The sequence below is a fragment of the Equus quagga genome, chromosome 1 (assembly GCF_021613505.1).
Source record: "Equus quagga isolate Etosha38 chromosome 1, UCLA_HA_Equagga_1.0, whole genome shotgun sequence".
Classification (NCBI taxonomy): Eukaryota; Metazoa; Chordata; class Mammalia; order Perissodactyla; family Equidae; genus Equus; species Equus quagga.
In genome coordinates this window covers 23518148-23545020 of record NC_060267.1, presented here as the reverse complement: position 1 = coordinate 23545020, position 26873 = coordinate 23518148, and the positions used below count along the sequence as shown (strand labels likewise).

Below are 26873 nucleotides of genomic sequence, written 5' to 3'. Positions count from 1 at the left end.
TGTTTTATTTTTTGTACATTTTGTACATTGATCTTGTAGTATGTGAACTGGCTAAAATCATTTATTAGTTCTAGCTGTTTGTTTATTTTGTTCTTTTTGTAGATTCCTTTGTATTTTCTATGTGCACCATCATGTTGTCTTCTAAAGACAAAAATAGAATTTTTTTCCTTTCCAACCTTTATGCATTTAATTTCTTTTCCTTGCTTTATCACAATGGCTAGGACCTCTAGTATAATAGAAGTGGTGAGTGGAGATATCATTGCCTTTTTTCTGATCTTAGGAGAAACTGTTCAATATTTTACCATTAAATTTTCTCTTCATTATGGATCCCATTTTCTTGCTTTATTGAATGTGTTATTTTTTTTAATTCCATTCCCAATATTAAGTATAAAGGACCAGTGTTGTTTTGTTTTACTTATTTTCAAAACAGTACAAGTTCCTTCCTTATTTGGCTGTTGGGAAAAAGCCTGTTTATTCTGATTCTTTCTAGGGTTTGAGTTGAGCTGAGCCTGCCCCACTGCTTTAGCTGGGTTGAGTTTATCTACCCTCAGCTATGGAAGCTAAGATGGCTCTCTGCTTAGCTATGAAGAATTCATTTCACCCTAGTACTCAGTCCGTCAAGCCTTCCTTGCACCCCAGGCTCTTTCATAATTCCATAGAAAAGTGTAATTTTTATTTTGTGCCAGATTTTCTAGTTACCACAAATGTGAAGTTCTTTTGTATCCTTTTACATCCTAACCATTAACATTTTATTTTTCTGTATGTGTGTATAAATCTTCAAATATTTGGGAGAGTTCAACTTGTTTCTCCTTATCTTTTTTGTCCCTTATTGCACTTCTCTCATTGTTTATTATTTTTTATGCTTGTTTTCTGCATCTTTCTTGAAATGTGCTATCTCAGGTTTCCCCCCTTCCTCCTTTTGCCTTGTCTTATATTTCCTATATTCTTTTCTTCCTTCTTCCATTTCTTTTTGTAATTCTTCCGTTATAAAAGTAATTACTTTAATAAGCATGTCACAACTTTCATCTTCTTATGGCCACCTTTTTGTAGTCTCTTGGTAAATTTTGCTGCTGTCTTCCACGTATTTATCCTACAGCATCTTTGTGTTGACACTGTGCCAGTTTCATTTATTACTCATTACTGAATGAGTTGAATTTTCCTGGGCCTGATATTTGCAGGAGGTTCTTGGTTAGGAGGGAGAGGCCAGGATAATCTTCTATGATTTATAACTCAAAGATTCTCTTCTGCATCTTACAAATACAACACATCATTGTTTGCGTTGCTTTCTTTAGCCCCAAACCAGGTTCAGCAGGGTTTTTCCCACTAGCCTTGCTTACTCAATTTCTCAGACCCTTCCAAACAAGAGATAGAACTTTTCTCTTTACGGTAAGCTCCTTATCTTTAGAAAAAGCATTTTTCGCTGCTTTTGAGATCTGCTGTGATTGACCCCTCTAGCTACTTTTTTTCCACTTCCTACAATGCAACTTTTTTCAGATCTCAGCTGCTCTTGGTAGCTCTTACAAGTACTTTAAGTTTGCTTATTATACTGTCTGCAGTTTTTTAAAATTTGTTATTTTCCTTATTGCTTTCATGTGATTTCCAGGAGAAGGGGGCAAAAAGTCTACTTGCACAACCACATTAATATCAGAAGTCACTTGAAGGTGTTTGGCAGGGATGCAAGTTTTTTTTTTTCTTTTTGAGGAAGATTCGCCCTGAGCTAACATCTGTGCCCATCTTCCTCTATTTTTTTATATGTGGGACGTCTGCCACAACATGGCTTGATAAGCAGTGCTTATGTCCAAACTGGTGAACGCCAAAGTGGAGCACGCAAACTTAACTGCTATGCCACTAGGCCAGCCACAGGACCTAAGTTTTAATCATGTCTTATAAGACATTGTTTCATGTACTCTCTTTTATAATGTCAAGAGACATTAATTATAAAAACAGTAAGCAAGGACTTAAAATGTAAGCTCTCTAATTTGTCTTATTAACCACATGTGGAATACTTCCCAATACCTTCTACTAAGGGAAATACTATTGAATGGCAATTACTAGAGCAATTCAGATGATTATCAAAATATTTTACTTGATTTGTCATCTAGAAAGTGACTACCTGATCAAAAAAGCATCCTAACACTCCAGAAATAGGCAGAGAAAATTGTAGGATAGCCCCCAGCTTTTCTGAGAACATTAAGATATGAAGACTACCTGGGAGAGTTAGATGAGCCAGGAGGGGGTCATAAGTACAAGGATGCATTTCACTGTGAAATTGGAGTAGGCATTGAAGTTGAAGGCTGGCTCCTAGTGAGTTTTCTTTTGGGAGCACTAAGTAACCATCAGTACAAAGGTCACAGAAGTATCTTACGAAGCCAACCACTTATGACTTTTTGTGACTATGGAACTGATCAAGTCAGGTGTCAAATGCAGACTGAGATCATGGGGGCATGAACCACAAAGAAAGACAAAAGTAAAGGAGAAACACAAGGAAATAAATATGGGGAGTTGTATTTATATACGTATAATATTTTCTAATACTTTGTGTTTTTTAATATAGCCTTAAAATGAAGCATAATTAAGGATAATGAGTTTTTCCTTCATCCTTTTCCCCCCACTCTATCTGGCTCTATATAATGTAGTGTTGCCCAATCTTTATCCCTAACATGTAGAAAATGATATTTGCATCACACCAAAGTAGATGGGAGAAAATTCAAGGGTATAAGCTAGTGAAAAAAAAAATACTACCTTTCTGAGGCAGGCCCCATGGCCAAGTGGTTGGGTTCGTGCACTCTGCTTGAACGACCCAGGATTTCACTGGTTTGGACCCTGGGTGCAGACGTGGCACCGCTCATCAAGCCATGCTGAGGTGGGGTCCCACATAGTAGGACCAGAGGCACTCACAACTAGAGAATACAAGTATGTCCTGGGGGGCTTTGGGAAGCAGAAAAAGAAAAAAAAGAGAAGATTGGCAACAGATGTTTAGCTCAGGTGCCAATCTTTAAAAAAAAAAATTACCTTTCTTTATATAATCATGACAAGAAAAATAAAATACAACTACCAGGGTAAATACTAAATATTGAATTTATATAAAGTTTCAAAATAAAGTATTTAAAAAGTTTTAACAAGAAATTTGAACTTGCTTCTCTGACCAAATGTTAGAATAATGGGTTTTGTGTGTGAAATGGCTACACACACCTCCTGGTCAATATCTATGATTAAAAGAATTGTAGGTAAAATATTTGTGACAGTGCATATAGTAAATGTTACATAATTGCATATAAAATTTTGTGGGAGAATTTTATATCTTTTTTTACAATCAAAGTTTACACCACTTAAAATTATGTTTGAGGAAGCTAACACTTCTTCCTATTCCTCCTGAAAAATCCAATGTTAAGACATTTTCATTGGGCCGGCCCAGTAGCACAGTGGTTAAGTGCGCACATTCTGCTTCGGCGGCCCGGGATTCGCCAGTTCAGATCCCAGGTCGGGACATGGCACTGCTTGGCAAGCCATGCTGTGGTAGGCATCCCACATATAGAGGAAGATGGAAACGGATGTTAGCTCAGGGCCAATCTTCCTCAGCAAAAAGAGGAGGACTGGCAGCAGATGTTAGCTCAGGGCTAATCTTCCTCAAAAAAAAAAAAAAAAAATTTTCATGATAATGGAAATGATTCTTGTGTTTAATCAAATTTCTCCGGTCAAGAGTATGAAACTAATCATGAAGCTCTAATTTATAGGACACATTGTTAGAGCTATCATCCTGCACCTAGCTTGGATGTTATAGTTTTTATTTTTTTTAGTGATTATTACAGACATTATACTACACGATTCTAACTTATCAAACACTGAAGTTAATCAAAATACGCTTACCCTTTTATGCAGATAGTACCGTAACTTTTGATCATTAATTCCTTTTAGTTCCCTCCCAGGCTCTATGTTTTACATTATTACCGTTTTTTAACCCAGATACAGACATTAGCACATTATAAAGTCAGCATTTGTTTATATTTAACTATATATTTACCAATGCCTGTTCAGCATTCACTGCTCCACCTTAGCTTTTTGATTTGAGATGCTTTACCTTCTGTTGAAGTTTGTTTTTGTTGTTGTTTTGGAATTTCCTCTAGTGAGAGTCAGTACTTAGGTGCAAACTTTCTCGGCTATTTTAAAATATCCCATCATTGCTCTGGAGTGTCAGCTATCACTCCGCTCGTTCCTTGAGAATCATCTTTCTCTGGCTGCTTTTAAGATTCTTCGTTTTATTACTGATGTGCTGCATACTCACTATGATGTATCTCAGTGTGGATTTCTCTTTATTTACTCTGTTTGGGACACATTGGACTTTTTTTTTTTTTTAAGTATTTTCTTTTTTTTTTTTTTAAAGATTTTATTTTTCTTTTTTCTCCCCCAAGCCCGCCAGTACATAGTTATGTATTTTCAGTTGTGGGTCCTTCTAGTTGTGGCATGCAGGATGCCACCTCAGCATGACTTGATGAGTGGTGCCATGTCCGTGCCCAGGATCCGAACCAGCGAAACCCTGGGCTGCCAATGCGGAGCCTGCGAACTTAACCACTGGGCCATGGGCCGGCCCCCATTAGACTTCTTAAATCTGTATTTTAGTGACTTATTAGTTCTGGATCATTCTCAACCATTATCTGTTCAAATGTTGGCTTTTCCTTATTCTTTCTCCTTTCCTTCAGATTCCAATTCAATGTATTTTCCAGTTTCTTACTCTATCCTCCATGTCCCATCTCTGCATTATTTTTTTAAAATCTCATTGCTCCATTCTGGATTTCTTTTGACTTATCTTTTAGTTTACTAATTTACTTTCAATTTTGTGTAGTGTTATTAAACCCATACAATGAGTTTTAAGTTTTGACTATTAAATTTTTCACGTGTAGAAAGTCTGTTGGTTCTTTTTCAAATATGCTAGATTATTTTGGTCTCTTGTTCCCTGCATATTTACAAGCTTGTCTCTTATTTCTTTAAAAACAGTAAATATGAGGTCCATGTCTAGAATTCTGAAGACCCGCAGGTCTATTTATATTGTCTTTTGTTTCTGCTGGCTCTCATTCATGATGCCTTGCTTACTTCTGTGCTGTTTTATTGTCTTTGAACACTTATTTGAAACCTGGGATGAAGGCAACTTCCTCAAGAGAATATTTGTGTTGGCTTCTATAACATGACTAGAGTCCTACAAGTTAACTTCAAACCAAGTTCAAGGCTTAAGGGTCTCTGGATTCTGTATTCCTCAAGTTTTTAAATTGCACTCTATCTCTGTGTTCTCATCTATAAAATGAAAATAATAACAGTACATATCCTACAGGTAAGTACTTAGTGGTAAGGTGCAAAATGCTTAGCATATAATGCTCAATGATTGACAGCTATTATCATTATGTCACTTAGTGAGTTTTCCCCAATTTGTCTTAATGTCACAGAGTATTAGAAATATACCAGTTAACTCAGAAATAGGCAGAAACTAAATAATCACTGGTTAAGCAAAGTGTAGAACTGAGACATTTTGCATTAGCAATCAGCAGAGCAAAGCAGTCACCACCATGGGCTTTGAAATCAAAAAGAACTAGGTTAAACTCTCTTTACAACCTAGATAAGCTACTTAACCTCTTCAGGCCCTAGAATCTTCATTTGTAAAGTAGGAATAGCTGTACTACCTGAGAGCTTATTCTGAATTGTAAATGAAATTCTATGATGCATTTAATATTTAAATAAAAGGTAGACACTTCCTAGGTAGTGATGACAAAGATGAAACCATTTAAGTCATTTTGGCAATTCATGTAAAAATGAATTAGGCATTAGAATGAGTCTCAATTCTAATACTCTAAACTTTCTGTGAGGATAAAGGACTATTTTAGAATTTTCTTGATATAGATATATTTACCAAATAAATTTACTAAGATGCATTTGTGGTATTCATTCAGCATTTTTAAGCCTATTACATGCCAGGCTCTGCTGGGTGTCTGAAGTATAAAGATCAATGTCTCTGAATAGTTAGTAGTAGACGACTCAGATGTTCGATCAAATAAGCAGAATGCAATGTGAGCAATGAGATAGTAGAGCCATATACAAAGTACTAGGAAAGCACAGATTTCACAGACAAGATGTTTAACGTAAGCAGAGAAGATGTTCACCAACGGGAATGGAAGGTTGAGCTGCATAACATGGGATAATTGCTGTATTTGGGAAAGAGCAAACAGAGCTGAAACAAAACTTATGTTTACAGAGTAAGTGGCAGAGGTCACTTGAAAGATAATTTGAAGCCATTTTGTGCAAGTCTACATGTGCTATGTTTAGGGATTTGGACTTTTATTCCATGGATACTGGGAAGCCACTGAAATGTTATATGGCCTAAACACAATGACAGGATCAGATTTCTACTTTTAGGGGAGTAACGGACATTAGTACACAAGAAGGACTAGTTAGAGTGAAGAATGAGGCAGCCAGTCAGATTATCACAATAATCGAAACGAGACAATGCATGCATAAAAAACACAATCGTTAAATGCTTCACTATGAATCAGGTTTTCTCTCCCAATGCCTTGGGAGAATGTTCTTTGAATTCAGAATAACTCCTTCTCAGATTTTCTATTGGTTCCTAAATGTGAAAAATGCATTGTTATTACTTATATAGATAAAAACTTATTTGTCGTTAGTGCCATGGAGTCGATTCTAGCTCCTAGCGATCCAGTGGACAGCAGAGCAGAACTCTGCCTGGTCTTTCTGCACCATCCTCTCACCTTCCGACGCTGTATCAGACAATGCTCTGCTGCTATTCATAGGGTTTTCACGACCAATTTTTTCGGAAGTGGGTGGCCAGGTCCTTCTTCCTAGTCTGTCTAGTCTGGAAGCTCCGCTGAAATCCGTCCACCATGGGTGACCCTGCTGGTATTTGAAATACTGGTGGCATAGCTTTCAGCATCAGAAGAACACGCAGCCACCACAGTATGACAACTGACAGACAGTTGGTGAGCTTCCCTGACTGGAAACCAACCCAGTTGGCGGTGGTGAGAGCACTGAGTCTTAACCACTAGACCACCAGGGCTGGCTAAAAATGTATTAGATTTCTCTTAAGATATTTCAGGGAAAAATGAAGTCTAAATTAGTATCCTTTTGAAAATCATGTGCAAAAAAAATCCATTTTATTATAACCTAAGGTAAATATAAAAGTTATTTATAAAGAGAATCATCTTCCCTTTTTAGAAAAGAACACCAGTCCTTTGTGACCAGGGGCAGGGGTAAAAACAATAGTCAGCTAAGATGAAAACCCTACTGTAGTGAAAAACTCAAAATCCTGACTTAACCAGTCTAAGAAAATGCCAGTAAGGCTTATCAGAAAAGAGTGATTTGGAATAAAAGCATAAAGAATTGAGTCCCTAGCCCTTTCCAGTCCATCCATCTTGCTGCTCAAACACTCTTGGTTAAAGAGTGAGCAGCTCTCTCATCTCTTCCCCTTAAAAACAACCAAATAGCTCTTGATTCAATTCCTCCTTGTAACAGGGATTTTATTTGTATATTGGTGATTGAGTTGGGTATTTATTAAGGAAACTGATCATGAAAAAGAATTTAACATAGCTTATATTTTTAATGTTTTCCAATATGTCTAAATTTAAGTAATTTCACGGGTGTCCTGACTTCTTTCCATGAGTAAAATGTTTCTTTAATAAGATATGGTCTATGTACACAGGCGGAGTGAATTAGCTCCTGCCTCCCAGTTGCTGAGCAAACGAACTGCTTAAGATTAGAGTCATCTTCTTTATTGCAAGGTATTCCTGACAACCCACACTGAAATTATACAAGATTAACTCTATTAACACCATTTCCCATTCTTTAAAATAGTAGCTTTCTAGAAAGCAGCATTTAAACTGAATAAGTTCAAAGTATATTTTCAGAGGAGATCTCAAAATGCTTACAAATGCTAATGGAAGTATTATTTAAGGATTCAAAATGAGATGCTGAGAGGTCAAGCATCATATTATTGGTCATATAGTGAGCCATATGTGAAATGGAAAGAAACTGCTTGTTTTTCTCTTTGTCATTTAGTCTGCATATTTTTTTGGCAGATGGCATTTCAAATCACATGACGTCTTAAAGGTTATAACACTGTCAATCTCTCAAGGGTAGGGATGTTATCTGATATATCTTTGTCTTTCCCCACAGCATCTTACAGAATGCCTTTAACTTAGGGGCACTCAAATATTTGATTATTATGTTAGATATTTGGCATTGCTTTGTGGCCTATCAAAAATATGTAAAGCAGAAGGGCTTAGGAAAAATAGATTAAGGCAGTACCATAAGACATCAAGCTATCTCTAAGACAGAATCTTTCTGAATCTGAAAGCAAAACCCACAGCACAGGCACTAAACTTTAAGCTTATTAGTGTTATTAAAATGTACAGAGCATAAATTTCTCTCTCTGGAAATATGTTGGCATGAGCCACCAGAACCACTCTGAAAAAATGCAATCAGAATCCATCAATTCCCTTTTACCCTCTCTGAACCTCAAGTATCCTTCAAGGTTTCTAATTGCAAAAATTAACACACAAATATATTCTTCTTTAAAAATCCGAACATTTCATGGGGCTGGCCCCATGGCCGAGTGGTTAAGTTCGCGCGCTCCGCTGCAGGCGGCCCAGTGTTTTGTTGGTTCGAATCCTGGGCCCGGACATGGCACTGCTCATCAAACCACACTGAGGAAGCGTCCCACATGTCACAACTAGAAGGACCCACAACGAAGAATATACAACTATGTACCGGGGGGCTTTGGAGAGAAAAAGGAAAAAAAATAAAATCTTTAAAAATCCAAACATTTCAGAAGTAAATAGGAAAAAAAAAAGTCCCAATTTCCTTACTCTTCATATCTTTCCCCAACCTCTTTTCCTATACTTACATTATTGCAAGAAAGCTCTGAATTGTTATACAGGGCTTCATTTTCTTTTTGGTCTCTTTTTTTTTTTAATTAAAAAAAATTTTTAACTCTTCTTCTTTTCCCCAAAGCCCCCCAGTACATGGTTGTATATTCTAGTTGTAGGTCCTTATGGTTGTGCTGTGTGGGACATCACCTCAGCATGGCCTGATGAGCGGTGCCATGTCTGCACCCAAGATGCAAACCCGCAAAACCCTGGGCCACCGAAGCAGAGCGTGTGAACTTTACCGCTTGGTCATGGGCAGGCCCCTCTTTTTGGTCTCTTAATGGTAGCTCCCAGGTGGAAAATATTGAGGAACACTGACCTAGATAGTTTTTAAAGATCTTTATTTGAATGAACTGTTGAATTCTCAGATTTAGAAACAGTTGTTTCCACTTACAAAAAAAATAACAAATCTGAAAGTGTGCTGAATTATAATTACTTTATGCTAAGACAGAGTCAGATCTCAAGAGAAAGTCATTAATTATTCAACTGTAAAACTTTCATCAGAGAGCACAGTAATGTAATATTAACTCTAATAACACTAGCTGACATTTATTGAGAATTTACTAGGTGCTAGACACTGCTTTTAATGTTTCATAACATTTTCCAAAATAAAGTCCCTATCAGTGAAATTTCAAGATATGGCATGTGATCGATAGTACCGGTGTTCATAATATCTTGAATTTGTATGTTTCTCATTATTTTGTTTGACTCAATACTGTCCTGGACTGAAAAATGATTACTAACATTACTTCAAACCTGAGAATACCACAAGAGAAAAATTCAGTGGGTGAATAAAGTCACACACGAACACAGTGGTGGAGCCCTTCTCTGAATTCAGGGACTCTCAGCTATACCAGTATTTCCCAAACTTCAACCATTGATGTATTGCTGTCATAATTACTGCATTATCTATATTAGTATTTCCTTAATATCTTTAAATTCATTCCCTCTTTTTAAAATTAAATTTATTTGTTAAAAAAAATTACATCATCATGTAAGTGGAAAACCAGGATTATGTGCCATAAATAAAAGGTAGCTGGAAAAATAAATTCAATAAAGCAAAGCAATCTTATTAAATTCTAGTTAGATATTGTTGCCTGCTGGTATTCCTGAGCCTGAGGACTGCATTGTCTGTTAAAAAGGTAAATCAGCAAGTGTTGGATGTAAACTAGTATCAATCAGCTTTCTCTGTCTTAAACAGAATGATTGATTAAAGGATTGAAAGAGAACTGAAAAAGGAGCAACTTTCTCACTGTACTTTTCAATGATATTTAATATTGTACCAGCTCCCCTCTAAAATAACTTCCTATGACCTATAATGATTTTGCATATCATTGTGATACAAATCCCAAAATATTCTAGGAAATACCCCAAAATAAGTTGGGAATTTCCTGAAGGATCCCCTTTACTTTTCTTTTGGTCTCAGAATCTCAAAAGGAATCTTATTTCTCTCAAGAAATGCTCCAATGTACCTGCTAATCAGTGGCAAGTAATGTCAAGTTGGCAAAAATGAAAGTTATTAACTAAAAAACTTGCTTTCAGAAGATAAATATTGGTAGATAAAAACACTACTGATCCAGGAAACATAATCAAGTTCAACCACGTACTATCTTCTTTGACCCTGAATAGGTCAATAAACCATTCAGATATTTTCTTATCTGCAAATACTACCTACCTACAGGGTGGGCATATGGATTAAAATGAGAGAAGTGGAAGTGCCCAGCACATCAGACAATAAAATGTTACCTAGATCAAAAGGTGCATATGACTTTCAGTTTATTACAATTCACAAAAATCTAAGTGCTTTTATCTTAATAAGAAGACCTCAATTTGTTTTACCTTGGTGATCCTGAGGCACTACTCCTTAGTTTCAAATGCAACCTTGAAAATTAAAACTAATCCAAAGATTATCCTTCTTAAGGCCTGAAATGTCTGCAGAAAAACTACAAGAACCTAGGTGACTGGTCATCATTTGGTCCCAAGCATATTAAAGTCCTTAAACTGAAAAAAAAAAAAATTAACATGGTAAATATTATTGGTATATAAAACAATTTTCCACATGAACAGTATCTGAATCCATTTTATGGTGACTTGAAATAAGTTTAGGGACCCTTTCTTTACAAACGGCCAAAGTATTAAATTAAATAAATAAATAAATAAACTATCTGAACTTTTAGCACCATCTGCAGGCCAAAAAAATTAATATCAATGACAGCCCATTTTAATGCTTTCATATTTTCTAAATGCTCAACATTTTTTTAAAAACTAGGATTTAATAATTTACATCATTAATTTTCTGATTACACTTACAGGATATAACTCATATGAAATAAAGTTAAAACATTTTTTCTAAAAATTGTTTACTAAATACAGGATCATTTCATTTTCAATAAACATTAAAACAATAAAGATAATTTGAAAAACCAATGGTATTACAATCTCCAATTTTTGTGTCCTGAGATGTACTTACTATTAAAATATATAATGACAAAAAAGGAACTTTTTAATATTAAAAAAATCCAAAAAGCCTATCATCTTAGTAGAATGGCATTTTCTCTTTTTCTCCTCCCGCTCAAACTGGCATCTGTGGACATTTATTTAACAATAACTAAGTGCCAGGCACTTTTCTAAGCCGCTTTGCATATATTAACTCAGCAAGTCCTCACAATAATCCTACAAGCCAGGTATATTATCATCCCCATTTTATACATGTTGAAACTGAAGCACACAAAGCTTAAATAACTTCTCCAAAGACACACTGCTGTGGCAGTCAAGCGGAAGTTTGTCCCAAATATCTGTGCTTTTAATCACTATGTTAAGTGTCTCCCATCTGTAAAAGCTGCCTGCATATATACACTGCATCTGTAATATGTATGTCCTACTCTAGAGGGGCAACATTTTCTCACCTAGGATTTCTCATACCCGAAACCTTCATCACCATTTTTAACAACTACATGTTTGCCCTCAAGTTGACACATCTCATTTCACTTACTTTAATGGTGGACTTTCAAACTATTTCTAATTTCTTTCAGGAAGCAAATTTTGCATTGTATAAAGCTTTTTTCCTTTTTTGAATTTTATTTTATTACGCTAACATATTCAAAATGACTTGACTGACTTAAGTATATAAAAGTGCCACATTACTGATATAGAATGCTCTACAGTGCTTTTTAAATGTCATCATTATATAATGCTACCAGTAATGAAAGAATGCTCAGGTCTTCCCAATCACCATATACCATTTCCCCCCAAAATTTAACTGATATAAAATGGTTAAGGATGATTTATGATGTGGGATAGTTAAACCAACAAATACTTAAATTTTCAAATGGCAAAATGTTTTCTTCCTCTAGCAACATAAAAGGTGGCAATAATCCTATTATTTGTTGCTTATGAGGTTGGTGCTATCTTCATTCTATAAGTGAGCCTCAGAAAGAGTCAATAACATACCCAAAGTCACTAGCACCCGTCAGAGCTGGAGTCTGAGCTCAGATCTGTCACTCTAAAATCTGTGTTTTAGATAACAGAAAAAAAAAAAAACAACAAAAAGTCAAGAGTGAATGTATGTCGAGATAAAGAAATTGTATGAAAAAGTTTATTTCAATCTTCATGGACAATTATTTATCTCATAAAGGGGTAAACTACCCTGGGGTAGCTATCATAAACAGAGAAACTGTATTTCCCTGATGTATTGTTGTGATTAATAATTTCAAAAATAGGAAAGAATGACAACAATAATTAACAAAATACTTCATCTATCTTTCTCCCAACCATATGCATTCATTACTACCAAGTTTCATCTACATTCTAAGTGAGGAGTTAGAGGATATAAACATTACTCCAAAGAATTTTTTTCTTATATGTTATCTTGCAGTATTATAGGCTAATAGTCTAAAATGACTGTAACTTTTATAGCACAGAATAAAAGTCACTGAAACATTAGATAATACAAAGAACACAGGCTTCAGAGTCTTAAATTCAGACCCTGCCACTTACTGGCTATATGTTCTCTGGAACGTTAGCATCAAATTCCTACTTCGTCAAGATGTTGCGTAATTAAAGGAGTAACATTTATAGAGCTCCTAGCACATGGTAGTTGTTCAAAAAATTTTAGTTGCCTTTCCTTTCAAGAGTGACATATATACGATTCTATCAAGGGTATTGGTTTTAAAAATCATGCTTCATTATCTCCCTTAGACAAATCGTAGCATAACATGAAGCATCAAGATCAAAAGAGATCAAAAGAGACAAAGCTGCTTCATGGATGTGGGAACCTTCTGTTTTGACATCAGTATTCTGTTCTTCCATTAGTTGGTATGAGAGATTATGGGGATGTTTCAAAATCTGTCTATAACACCCTGGAACATTCAGTTTCAGAGTAGGTACTTTAAACCTGTATGTCTGTAGTCCATCTCTGCTAAGTATTTCCTGGTACCACTGCCCTACTTTGTTCTTTGGGTACTGAATATTGTATCCAAGCACGGGAAGAACAACCTGTGCAAGAGAAGGGAAAAAGAGATGCATGAGACAGCCTTCAGAAAAATATATGATTGTACTTTAAATTTACTTTTATGACTGGGACCTGGATCTGTAAAAACAGTCTTGGGACATAAACATTACAATCAGCCTAAAACATGCTATTGAATACTACACTACTTTGATTATTTTTAATCCTAACAGGCAAAGAAAAGAGTTAACTAAAATCAAGAAGGAGTCATAATAACCAAGGTAACCAACTCAAGTCAGATATTATTAGACAAACTTCTATTAATGCAGAGGAGAGGGAACAGAAGTTTTGGTACACTTAGCTAGCCAAGAAAGACTTAATCTCTATGCAGTCATACAATCCTAAGAGCATATTCTTTCTATAATACAAAGAACAGCGCTTACTGCTCCATCAATAACTGATATTTTGGTTGATAATTTTACATTCTTCTTACTTATTTAAAAACGTGAAAGCAAATAAGAGGCAACAAAAATAATGTTTATTTTCTCAGCTGCTTATGCGTAAACATTTTGTGGGCTTTTCCTCCTTCGCTGATGAGTTCTAGACTTTTTTCTTGAACAGCACCAAAAGGTGGTCAGAAAGAGAACAACGTAAAACTCAAATATGCACAACATGAATGGATTTCAAATTCGTCATGCTAATTGGAAGCCAGACACAAAAGGCCATATACTTTATGATTCCATTTATATGACATTCTTTCAAAGGCAAAACCACAGGGACAGGAAATAAAGGAGTCGTTGCCAGGGCCTGGGGCTGGGGGGCTGACTACAAAGGGGGAAGGGAAACTGAGGGGAAAGATGAAACTGTCCTTTATCTTGAGTTTTGTGGTGGTCATATGACTATATACATTTATCAAAATTCATAGAACTATAAACTAAGAAAAGTGAATTTTATTGTACATAAATTATACCTGAATTAAAAAGTGGGGGGAAAAAAAAAAGAGGGGGGACCGGTTAACATTTTGTCTTTGAGGCATAACGTCTACATTTAGATCTAAGTGATCCTAATTTTTAAGCAAATTTACCTGATGTATTGCATATGAATTAGCTGATTCCTCTTCTTCAGTTACTAGATGAACCTATTTTGTAAAAACATGAGAATATGCATGATTCCCAAATGTTTCAAATTCCTTCAATTTCCCTAACTCTGTTATGTATAATTTGACTCCTACGCTGAATATACATAAATCCAAACAAGATCTCTTCACCACTTGTTTCTAGAAAAGTAAACTAAGGTAAAAGTTACAATGATTCTTCCGGCTTTAACCACTGATCACTGAAGTTGACACACGCGGAGAACGGTGGGCAGCTTAACACACTAAGGCAATAATTCCACCTCAATCACCAACAATCTTCTTCTAAATTACAAAGTTGTTCTTTATTATGCTGACTCAAAAACCTGCTTCTGCGAAACCACCCCCCATCCTCAAAAGTTTCATAATATTCTATGAGAAGTGGTGTTTCTCAAAACGTTCTTCATAGAACAGTAATAGGTGCCACTTGTAGAAGGAAAGATAAAGAAGGGCATGGTAATTAAGTTTGAGAAATGTTGCTCTGGGACACCACAGAATAAATAATTCTTACTTCTCTTGCACATGAAAGCTGAAGAATAAAAGCAGCCGTCATCATTCCACAAGGATAAATAGCATTACCATCCTCTCAAAGTATTCATCATATAATATGGTGGCTAGACCGCCTCTAAATCTGCTTGTTTTCCCCTCAGTTCTCCTCATGCCCACCCTTTTTTCGTTTCTCATTTGGGGTTTATTTGTTTGTTTACAGGTAAATACCCCTTTTCACTGCTGCACATAGAAATAGATATAAAGCTCTATATGTAATCTGATCAAAATATACGGGACTATGATCTCTTTTGCATCATCACTTCCAGTTTTCTATCTTGTATAAATTCATAAGCATAGCTACAACACTGTAATTTATGAAAATACTGAACAAACATGGTCAAGTTCAGAAGACTATGTTTTGTCTTTAGGGAACTTCCTCCAGGCTGATATCTATGAATTAATCAACAAACATGCTTTTGCTGTATGGCTGCTCCCCAAATTCACCTAACTTTTTAATTGTCTAACTCACTTTTCTCTATCTTGCTCACAAAAACATTATACGAGAATCTACCAAGTGACTTGAAAGAAAGATACACCTGCTAGCCTAGTAATCCTCTCAAAAAGGGAATCAGATTAGTTTCCTATAATTTTTAACTGTAGAAACACAACATTACATGCCCTATTTACTATTTATTAGAAATCTCATTCTGCCTTTCTCCTTTTCATATTTTATGTTTTGAGCCTCTAAGGCCTGCCTTTGCTTTTCTCAGTGCTAACTAATAAAGTATTGATTGGTCTTAAAATATATAAAGACATTTTTTGTTGCTAATAAAAGAAAACTGCAAGATATGAAGGAGAAAATGTTTTTTTCTCCTATAGCTCCAAAAAGAAAAATAGATACAATTCTGATCACAAAGCTGTCCTTGCAAATGTTATTTTGAACAAAGAAGTCTGATAAAACGTATTATTTCAGAGATTATTGCTATATCTTGTCAAAGTAACCTCTAAGTCCTGAAAATTTGAATTAGAAATGGCTGACTTACTAAATAATGTGTTGCCCAGGCAATATTAAAATGGATATATATTTTCTAGAAGTGTTAAAAAAGACTTGTGATTTTCCATTATTTATTAAAGAGGATCACTGACATCTCTTCTTCCATTCACATGAGATAAAATAAAACCTACGATGCTGCTAGATTTCTCTTTACACAGTTTCAAAGTCTGTCTCAGTCAAACGACCATTCTTAGTGATTTATGCTCCTAGTGATCCCTTTCTTGTCTAAATATTCATAAGCCATCCATTTAATGAAATAGTAAAGCAGACATACGTTGTTCTGGCTGCACTCCCTCTTTTCCGGGAGTAGCCCCCCATTTTCCAGGGAGCTTCCAGTTCTCAAATGTGGTCTGGGTGGGATAGTTCCAGGAAGGAATCCTTGGAACACAGGCTTAGCCCATCATATACTCCAGTCCACAGTAATTGGTGTGAGGACATGTGACACAAGTCAAGCCAGTTCTAGCCACTGAGACTCAATTCCATGGCTTTCGTTGAAACTTTTGGGAAAGAAAAGCCCTCTCTTCTGGAGAAGTTGTGAGAAATACGCTTGGAGCTGCTAATAACCATCTTGCCAGCAAATGAATAAGCCAGACTAAGAAGAGATCTAACACAGAAGAAAGCAGAGCTGAAAGATGAAGAAAATGAGATGGATGATGTCGGACACTGCATAAGCCCCTGGAAACGGCTGTGCCCGAATGGATCACAGACTTTCAGTTACAAAGGCCAACAAACTGCTGTCTGCTTTTCCTTAAGTTAGTCTGAGATAAAGGTTTCCATTACTTGAAACCAAAAAACCCTCAATTTATACATCTAGAACTCTGTGATTCATTAGATAAAGCTTCCTTTATGCACATTTCAGAGTCTATTTTTCTCCACTTTTGAAAAACTGGGCCATGTTCCATCTCTAGATGTTCACACCTTTTCCACACCCCATGATTTCTCTAGTAGAGAGCAGTTTGGGTCAGGAGTCAGACAACTGGGTCTTTTTAATTCTGCTACCTGTGTCACTTAATCTGTTTCCTCTCCAATGTGGGTCTCAATTTTCATTTCCATAAAATAGGAGTTAGAAAAGTGGGTCTCTAAAATCCTCTTCTCCTCTAAAATTCAATGACTTCATCATGTTGTATATGAAAGCACTACTCAAATCTCTTCCTCTAATTTTTAAAACATATTTGTGAGATTGACTTAAGATAACGTTGGAGAATAATAGTTTGTTCTTTTTGTGTTACAATACTGTAAAATGAATTTCCTTGCATAATTTATGGAATTCAATTTCATTATTTGGTTCAAACCCACAGAGACTAAAACACTAGAAAAATACTAGGTGGATAGGGAGGAAATTGAAGGATCAACTTTTGTAATATAAATTTTAATTTCATTCATATAAATGCCTCTAAGATACTGTTAAGAGGAAAAAAGCAAGTTGTGAAATCATACTTATATAAAGGAAACATACACCAACCACATTACATGCCCCATATACCATTATTATAAAAGTTTTATTCTTTTTCCTTTTCAAATTTTAAGTCCCTCCTTTTCTCTTCTCGGTGTTAACTAATAGAATAAAATCCACTGTTTTGTGCATTACTTGGATAATTTTTTAAAGAGTGTGTATGTGCCCATCAAGGGACGAATGGATAAAGAAGATGTGGTATTTACACACGATGGACTACTACTCATTCATAAGAAATGATGAAATCCGGCATTTGTGACAACATGGATGGACCTTGAGGGTATTACGCTGAGTGAAATAAGTCAGAGGGAGAAAGTCAAATACCGTATGATCTCACTCATAAGCAGAAGATAAAAACCACGACAAACAAACACATAGCATTGGAGATTGGATTGGTGGTTATCATAGGGGAAGGGGGGAGGGGGGTGGGCAAAAGGGGTGATTAGGCTCACATGTGAAGGGATGGACTATAATTAGTTTTCGGGTGGTGAACATGATGTAATCTACACAGAATTTGAAATCTATTATGATGTACACCCCAAAATAATTAATTAATTAAAAAAAAAAAAAAAAAAGACAAAAGATAGAAGCTATTACTAATTCTTTTCAGAAAGGCCAAATATATTTTGCAGCCATTGTTCTTTCTTACGTATTTTGTAGCTATTTTAAATTACATTTATATGATATTTTTCCCTGAAAAAAAAAAAGGAAGGTTTACCATCTTTGTACCTTTCACTTCATACCACTATTGTTACTTTTCGATTTACTAACATGTGTTAAGCCTCAGCTGACAGCAGAGTAGAAGCAGGAGATGAGCAAATAAAAGTAAAAATAAATAAATAAATAAAAAGCATGTGTTTACTTTTAAATTATTTCCAAAATAAGAGCTTCTGAAAATTAGCGTTCCTGGTGTGGTCACTACTCTTGGAAAACTAACTGATGAAATGATACTTACTTTACTATTTGGGAAATGCTCGTCATTAACATCTTCATCCAAACAAACCAAATCACCCTCCACTACTCTTGATCCATAGGTTGCAAGTCTGTAAGACACGGCTTCATTCCAAATTTTGCTGCTATATGCATGGACATAGAATATACGCATAGAATGGGGTAAAGAGAACCAGGCCTGGATGCAACCCTCCTCTGTCACGCCAAAGCGATGCAATGACTCCAGCAATGCTCTCTCCCGAACTTTTAATTCAGGCATCAAAGAAAGTGTGCCTTTAGCATCCTCTGAAATATAGAGAAAATCAGTGAGTCAACGACTCTTATTTAAAAAGCCAGTTATAAAGACCTTTACTATAATCTCTAAACAAGAAGCAATGAACTGTACTATCTTGTAAACCTGAATATGAAGATGATGCTCAGCATCAACTGTAAACCTAGCTACACTTGTAGAGTTTGCTTGTTTTTTCTAATATAGATCATTAATCACATGGTCCATTCACTTTCTCTGCTTTAGAAAAGAATAGCAAAAAGCACAACATTAGTAATTTCTACTTCAAAATGGTGATAAACTAATTCGCAGTTATTCAGAGGACTTTTCAAAAAAGAAAAACAACCCTCTGAGCCTATAGATGTTTAAAGAGCTATTATGGACATTCACATAGAATTTTTTGAATAAGAAAGGTTGGATCCTTCAAGTATACTATTAGGTCTTGCCAGTGAGATGCTTTTTAAAATTAAGATTACTGGACTCCATCACAAAGATGCCTACTCAGGGCCTTGCAATCGGCCTTTTGATAAATGCATCAGGTTTCTTATGGACACTAAAGTTTAAGAATCATTGCGATAAGAAATTATCTTCTCAGGACTCTACAGTAGATACAAACAAATAAGTCACTTTAAACTTTCTCTAGTATTACTCAGATTACTGATAACAATTTGAAATGCCCACACTGTTTACAGATTGTGGGAAAGCATAAAAATATTTCTTTCCTATGAATAATTACATATATGTAAAATGTACATAATTAAAAATAATGAATGAAGATTTTTGAAAACTGATGTCCTTTAATTCAATGGAAGTGAAATTCAGTATGCAGATAGCTGTTGTTAGCGTCATCAGTCAGTTCTGACTTCTAGTGACTCTGTCTGTACAGCAGAGGGGAACCCTGCCTCGTCTTTTTGCGCCATCCTCTCACCCTCTGGCACCACCATATCAGACAATGCCCCACCGCTATTCATAGGGTTTTCATGGCCAATTTTTTTGGAAATGGGTGTCCAGCTCCTTCTTCCTAGTCTATCTTAGTCTGGAAGCTCTGCTGAAACCTGTTCCTCATGGGTGGCTCTGCTGGTATCTGAAATACCGGTGGCAAAGCTTTCAGCATCACAGCAACATGTGGCTGCCATAGTATGACAACCGACAGATGGGTGGTGTGGTTCCCTGACTGGGAACGAACTCAGGCTGTGGTGGTGAGAGCCCCGAATCTTAAACACTACACCACAAGCGCTGGCTATGCACATATATACGTAGTCATATATTTGAATGAATCTAAAACAACATGCTTGCTGTTATTATTATTTAAATACAACTAATATTTATTCAGTATTTAGTATGTGCCAGCTACTATTTTAAAAGCATTGTATCTGTTATCTTATTTAAACCTCGTACGAGTCTTTCAGATAGCATTATGAGCTTCAATTTACAGATGAAGAAACTAAAACAATGAGGCTAACTTATTAGCAGAAGATCGTACAGTTGGAAAGTACCAAAGCTGAGAGTGAAACCCATGGAGACTGACTCTAGAACCCACACTCATAAACACTTTTCTTTAGTGCTTCCCATTAAGCATTCTAAATGTATATTATCATATTGGCCTAAAGTTTTCAAAATCAACAGTCAGGGCTGAACAGCAACTAAACCAAAAACAAGGCACAAAGTATCAGATATAGCAAACGTACTTTTATTTATTTTTCAGCCTCCTCTAGTTGTAGTGAATTATACTTCCATCAGTACTAGTTTAGAACTGGGAACTCCTATCTCCTCAGAGTTTAGGCCAAGAAAAACTAAGAAACCATCTCTCCCCTCACTCCTACTCCCAAGGAAGGGTTAGAACAGATGAAAGTCCTGGAGATCTGGCCAAAAATGGGAGTGCCTAGGGCATGTAATGATATGATTAAATATACAACATGTTACAATCTGTTCCTTATCACATTTATGTTGCAATGAATGCCCTCCTGCTGACATAACATTTATATTGTGTATCTGTATGGCTGTGTACGGGATAAAGAAACTTAAATACCAGTCTGAAGAAAATATTTCTTTGCTCTATTTACAGGATTATCCAAATCTTCTGGTGTAAGAAATAATTTTACAGCCTTCACCTTTAAAAATCAAGCAAACAAACATGTTAAATAAAAATGACAAACTACTTACTTTTTAAAAAAAGATACAAATTCTTAGGTATCTTAAAAGGATATGGATTTAACAAATGATACCTGAAGATGCAATTTTATTTTATTTATTTATTTATTTTAAAGATTGGCACCTGAGCTAACAACTGTTGCCAATCTTTTTTTTTTTCCCTGCTTTTTCTCCACTAATCCCCGCAATGTATCTTAGTTGTGGGTCCTTCTAGTTGGGGCATGTGGGATGCTGCTTCAAGGTGGCCTGATGAGCGGTGCCATGTCCGCACCCAGGATCTGAACTAGCGAAACCCTGGGCCGCCGAAGTGGAGGGCACGAACTTAACCACTCGGCCACGGGGCCAGCCCTGCAATTTTATTTTTAAACTGTCAAAAATTAAACAGTTGGGCCAGTCTGGTAGTGCAGCGGTTAAGTGCTCATGTTCCGATTCAGCGGCCTGGGGTTTGCCGGTTCGGATCCCAGGTGCAGACATGGCACCGCTCAGAAGGCCATGCTGTGGCAGGCGTCCCACATATAAAGTAGAGGAAGATGGGCATGGATGTTAGCTCATGGTCAGTCTTCCTCAGCAAAAAAAGGAAGATTGGCAGTGGATGTTAGCTCAGGGCTAATCTTCCTCAAAAAAAAAAAAAATTAAACAGTCAATGTTAAATTTAGGAATAAACCTTCTGTACAAAGCAACCTTATACACAGGTTTAAATATTATGAACTGGAAAAAGTGCCCCCCCATCACTTCCATCATTCTTCTGTCATTTTTTGCCTCTACCATGGAGGTATAAACACAAGTGTGAAGTAATGACATAAATCTCAGACTTAACCAGTGTACAGAGCAAAAACAAGGGAAGAAACAAGAAGAGGGGAATGGCAAGCCACTAATTTCATTCACATCCTCAAGTCTCAGAATTCTTTAGTCTTAAAAATAATTGCCAAAATCTTTAAAAAAAAAATGCTAACTTTAATATTTTCTTTTAAAATCTAAAAGATTAAAAGATGTTCCTTTAAAAAGAAATGGTATCTACTAGTTCCTGTATTTTATCACTGTCTCCAACACTGTGATTTATTTCTAAATATGTGTCTTAGAGTAGGAAAGGATCTTAAGATAGTTCACTCAGACTAACCTCCCACTCAGACTTCTTTTATAGTATTTATTCATTCAAACAAATATTTAAAAAGCTAATTCATCAAACAATTATTAAGCATCTGCCATGTGCTAGGCACTGCGCAGTGTACTCGGGATAGAGTGGTGAGCAAGAGACATGGTCTCTGTTTACTGGAAAAGATTAAACAAGCAAGAAGAATAAAATACAATAAAACTTAAGATGGGGAGTCCAGGAAGCTGCAGGTTCACAAGATAAGGGGAATACACTTTTTCTTGGGGAGTGGGATGAGAATTTAAATTGAGAAATAAGGAACATAAATGCTAGGGAGGGAGTGCTTTAAGCAAAGGACAAAACTATGCCTCTCTAGCTACGGGGGCCAGCCTCTAAGACCCCCAGTGACCTCCACCACCTGGTACGCATGCCTGGTGCAGTCCTCTCCCCCACAGTCAGGGTTGGTCTGTGTGACCAGTAGAATACAGAAGTGAAGGTATGTCACTTCCGAGATGAAGTTATAAAAGACACTGTGATTTCTGTTGCGGTCTCTCTCTCACTCTTTGGTGCTCTTGGACTCCTCTCTCCAGGGGAAGTCATGCCATGAGTAGCCCTATGGAACGAAACTAAAGCCTCCTGCCAGCAACCATGAGAGGGAGCTTGGAAGCAGGTTCTCCGAGCCGAGTCAAGTCTTCAAAGACCTGGCTGATAGGGTGACTGCAAACGCGTGAGAGACGCTGATGCACAAATGCCAGCTAAGCTGCTCCTAGACTCCTGACCCTCAGAAACAGTGTGATAATAAATGCTTGCTGTTTTGAGCCACTGAGTTTTGCGGTAATTTGTTCCACAGCAATAACTGATGATTGATATTCTAGAAAAGTTAAAAAAACACATTTAGGAGCATGGAATGTGAATTTTGAAAGAGGTGAGAGGGTAGCCATCCAATTTTTGTTTAAATGCTATGAGAAACAGAAATTTCCAGTTTTTGAGAGGTGGAGGCGAGAAGCCCATTCCTTTGGACAATTGTTAGAAAAAAGTCTTTTTTACAGTAGGCTAAAACTCGGCCCCTTGAATTTCTACCCTTGTAAAACCAGAGAATTAACAGTCTAATAATAGTTTTGATCACTTATCTCTGTGGGCCTGACACTATGCTAGGTGCTTTCACAAAAGTTATTTCATTTAATTCTTACAAAAATCTTGTAAAATATATGTCATCTCCATTTTACAGATAAGGAAACCAATGCTTGGAAAAGTGAAGTAAGCTGCCCCATAGGTTATATGACATATTTGACAAATGGTGGAACTCAAGTAGAACACATGCTGCATTCTGCAGATCCCAAACTACTACATTCCTCTTCCATGTGACAAAATTTTAAATATTTTATACACTTACTTCCTCTTCTAGGACATTTTCTAGACTGAAGAAACATTGTTTAACTAATCATTTCTCATCAACACGGTTTCTAGACCCTTTATCATATCAGTTATATTCCATTTGCTAAAATATCTCTTGAAATGTTAAGCCCAGAACTACAAATTCGCAGATGCGGTCTATATCATCAGCTCTCAATGTGGTTTCCATGTGTAAGATGATGCTGGCATGCACAATGCTTCTCACAAGTGCTTTTGCTGTTCCTTTCTCTTTTACTCAAGAAAACATAGCACAGAAACGAGTGAGCATGATACTATTACATGAATAATCTAGCATTTGCTCAAATATATAATTTTTATAGTTTTGTACTTTTCACTATTATGTACACTCCATCCAGTGCAAAAATATGTCTGTATGTATAATATGTAATTATATATATAATTTTAATAATTGGGCAAATGCAGCTTCTTATTTGTAACATACATTTTTAGTTTCATCTAAAACTAGATCTTCATTCAAATTTGCTGTTCCCATTTTTGGTCTCTGGCTTTGGGTGAATTCCTATCTTTTATCTGATCTCATACGGGACTTCTGGAATGCAATCTGTTACCAGGATTCTCAAATCTTCTATTTAGTTCACTAAGAATTTGGTGAGTGTTGGTCAATTCCCCGTCAAGCCTCAAACAAGTATTAAACACATGGAGATCGCATGTAGTTTACTTTCTTATAATGTGATACCAAGAATACAGAGGCTGCTCAGTAAATGTTCAATGATGTAGTACATGGTATATGTATGAATGTATATATACGCGTTTATATGCTGAGCTAAGAAAGCAAGGAGCTGGCTTATGTAGTAAGTATAACTGATGAACAGAGAAGATCATATTTTTTAAGAATCCATACCATTTCACTCTTCAGCAAAGCCAGTCCGATTTGGTCTGTGTGAACTTTCCTTCCCATCCCAAATCTCTGTGGTCCATAGTAATTCACAAACCCTTTACTCTATAAAAGACAAAAAATCAATTAATTAAAAGTATACTGTTATACCTGTGTACCCCCAAAATTCATACGTTGAAATCCTAGCCTCCAATATAATGATAATGGGGGCAGCGATGTGGGGAGGTAATTAGGTCATGAGGGTAGAACCCTCATGAATGGGATTAGTGCCCTTATAAGAAAAGGCCATGGAGCTAGCTTACTGTCTTTCTGCCACATGAGAATACAATACGAAGACCATGTTGGCACCCTGATCTCAGGCTTTCAGTCTCCAGAACTAGAAGAAAAAATTTTCTGTTGTTTAAAAGTCACCCAGTTTATGGTTCTCTGTTATAGCCCCGAATTAAGACAAATAAATACAATCATTGTGTGAGAAGATGAAATCAAGTCTTTCTCTTCATATTTATTTTAATAAAATAATTCTATAATCAGTAATGTACACACTGGGACTAAATGGTCTGAGAAATGCTACACAGTTAGAGAAGAGAAAGGAGAAGAATAAGTGATTAAAAGTTTGAAAATAAGATGAGTGAAAAGGCTTAAAAAAATATGTCAACTTTTCATTCACATTACTGAGGGGTTTTCTGGGATGTGGGTTTTCCGTGCTAAAACCAGGAAAGTTCTGGGAAAACTGAGATGGATTGGTTACCAAGTACTGGATCTGATCTTTCCCCTGAAGCTTTTTCTGATTTTGAGACTCTTCTGCTGTATGGAGTTGCTGGGAATAAGAAACAGAATTATTTTCAAACCCAGCAAGTCCTGGCTCCTTTATATGTAACAGTTCGTTTTCTAGTTATCTCAGTTTCTGAAAGTCTGGGCCAAGACAATGGCATGGCGTCACTCCAGCAGGAACAGAAAATCGAATTTTCCACTGCAACCATGAAAGACATTGGTCAGCATTTAAACATGTTCTCACAAACACAACACCAGGCCCAGACGGTTTCTTGAAAGATAAATACTCTTCCACGTCACTTTAGGAGGGCGTATACATTTATTCATTCAACAATTACTATTGAGCATCGACTCCAAAACTATTCAATAAAAGATGCTAAGTCAATATGTTATCAACATGGTACAAAAGGAACTGCATCCTTACCTCAAGTCATTCACAAACCTCAATTGCAGATAGAATAAGTACTCCCTATATTAAATTTCATAGTCAAATATTTTTAATTATTTACAGTTTGGAAAAATAACATCAGACAATATACTACACTAACCAGAAGAGTTTTAAGTACCCTTTCAAATTACTTGGGGTTGGATATTACAAAAGGTTTATAGCAAGCAGAGCTATAACCCTCTAAAACAAAACTTCAAAGACTTACTTTCGAAAAGGGCTTCTCAACTCCCTTCGCTTATCATGAGAACTAAAGGAAGTTGGCAAAAACTAAGATTATTCCTACTGGGGATTTTATAATGGGCAGTTGTATATCCATAAGTACCAAATAAAAGGCAATAAATGCTATCAGAGTTTAGAAAAACCCTCTCCCCTTTTTCAGGGATATCTTTTTAATAATAGTTTTTCAGGGAAAAAAAAGAATTTTAGATGAGTCTAGAACAAAAAGGAAAAAAAAACTATAGAAAGAATATACAATCAGAGAATGCCTATACACAGGTAAATGTGCCAGATCTAAAAAAATCTTTAGTGGGAAGATACTGATTAAAAACCAGTTTCTGTTTGTTTGCTTTCCTTCCGAAGAGGCATAAAATTGTGTAAAAACTTCTTTGTGGCCACAAACTTAAGTCAGCGTTTCTCAACATTGGCTGCAGAGCAGAACCACTTAGGGAGTTTTTAAAAAATACTAATGCCTAAGCTGCATCCCCAGATGTTCTCATTCAATTGGTTTGGGAGTAGAGATTGACTGCCGAGACTTGCTAAAAGCACCCAGGTTGAGAATTACTCATCTAGATCAGGGCTGGCAAACTACTAACGGCCCACAAGTCAAATGTGGCGAGACACCTGCTTTGGTAAATAAAGTTTTACTGGAACATGGCCATGCTCATTCCTGTATTGGCTATGGCTGCTCCCTCCCAACAGCAGCAGAGTGGTTGCAACAGAAACGATATGGCTACAAAGCCCAAAATATTTATTATCTGGCCCTTTACAGAAAAAAGTTTGCTGACCTATAGTCTAGATGATCAGACTGAAGGCTATAGTTGTACGTGCATATTTAGATGCCTGGTAAATATTTTAAAACTTACATTAAGTAATTTTCCACTGCAAGACATAATAAAATGCATATGATTTGTCATTTGTATATGTTGAAAAAAATTCAAAATCAAATTGAAAAGAAAAAAGATCATGTATAATTCTGAAAAGTAATGTAACTATTTACCAAAGATTTCTGAAAAGAATTACATACTGAAGAAAATTTCCAAAAAAAATTAAAACCCTTTGCCTAAAATACTACTTTATAGGATGGATGCTAAAAATTTTTCTTCTTATTTTTCCCCTTCTCTGGGGAACTCTTTTATATTTTTTTAATCACCATAAAATTTTGTTCTTCTAATACAAAAATGCACTAAGAAAATAAAAAATGAGCCAA

At 36.1% G+C, this 26873-nt stretch overlaps 1 protein-coding gene across 4 annotated transcripts in view; it reads right to left on the bottom strand.

Annotated features, from left to right (window-relative positions):
• Positions 1–12491: 12491 nt before the first annotated feature.
• The window catches only part of PUS7L (pseudouridine synthase 7 like), a 30991-nt gene continuing 16609 nt past the window's right edge, over positions 12492–26873 (bottom strand). For all 4 annotated transcript variants that reach the window (XM_046661863.1, XM_046661856.1, XM_046661850.1 and 1 more), the window contains 5 exons: positions 24235–24333; positions 20748–20829; positions 18455–18735; positions 14456–14509; positions 12492–13418 (listed from right to left, as the gene is read on the bottom strand). In XM_046661863.1, coding sequence (XP_046517819.1) covers positions 13092–13418; positions 14456–14509; positions 18455–18735; positions 20748–20829; positions 24235–24333 — 843 coding nt within the window. In that variant the 3' untranslated portion in view covers positions 12492–13091. The remainder of the gene's footprint in view (positions 13419–14455; positions 14510–18454; positions 18736–20747; positions 20830–24234; positions 24334–26873) is intronic.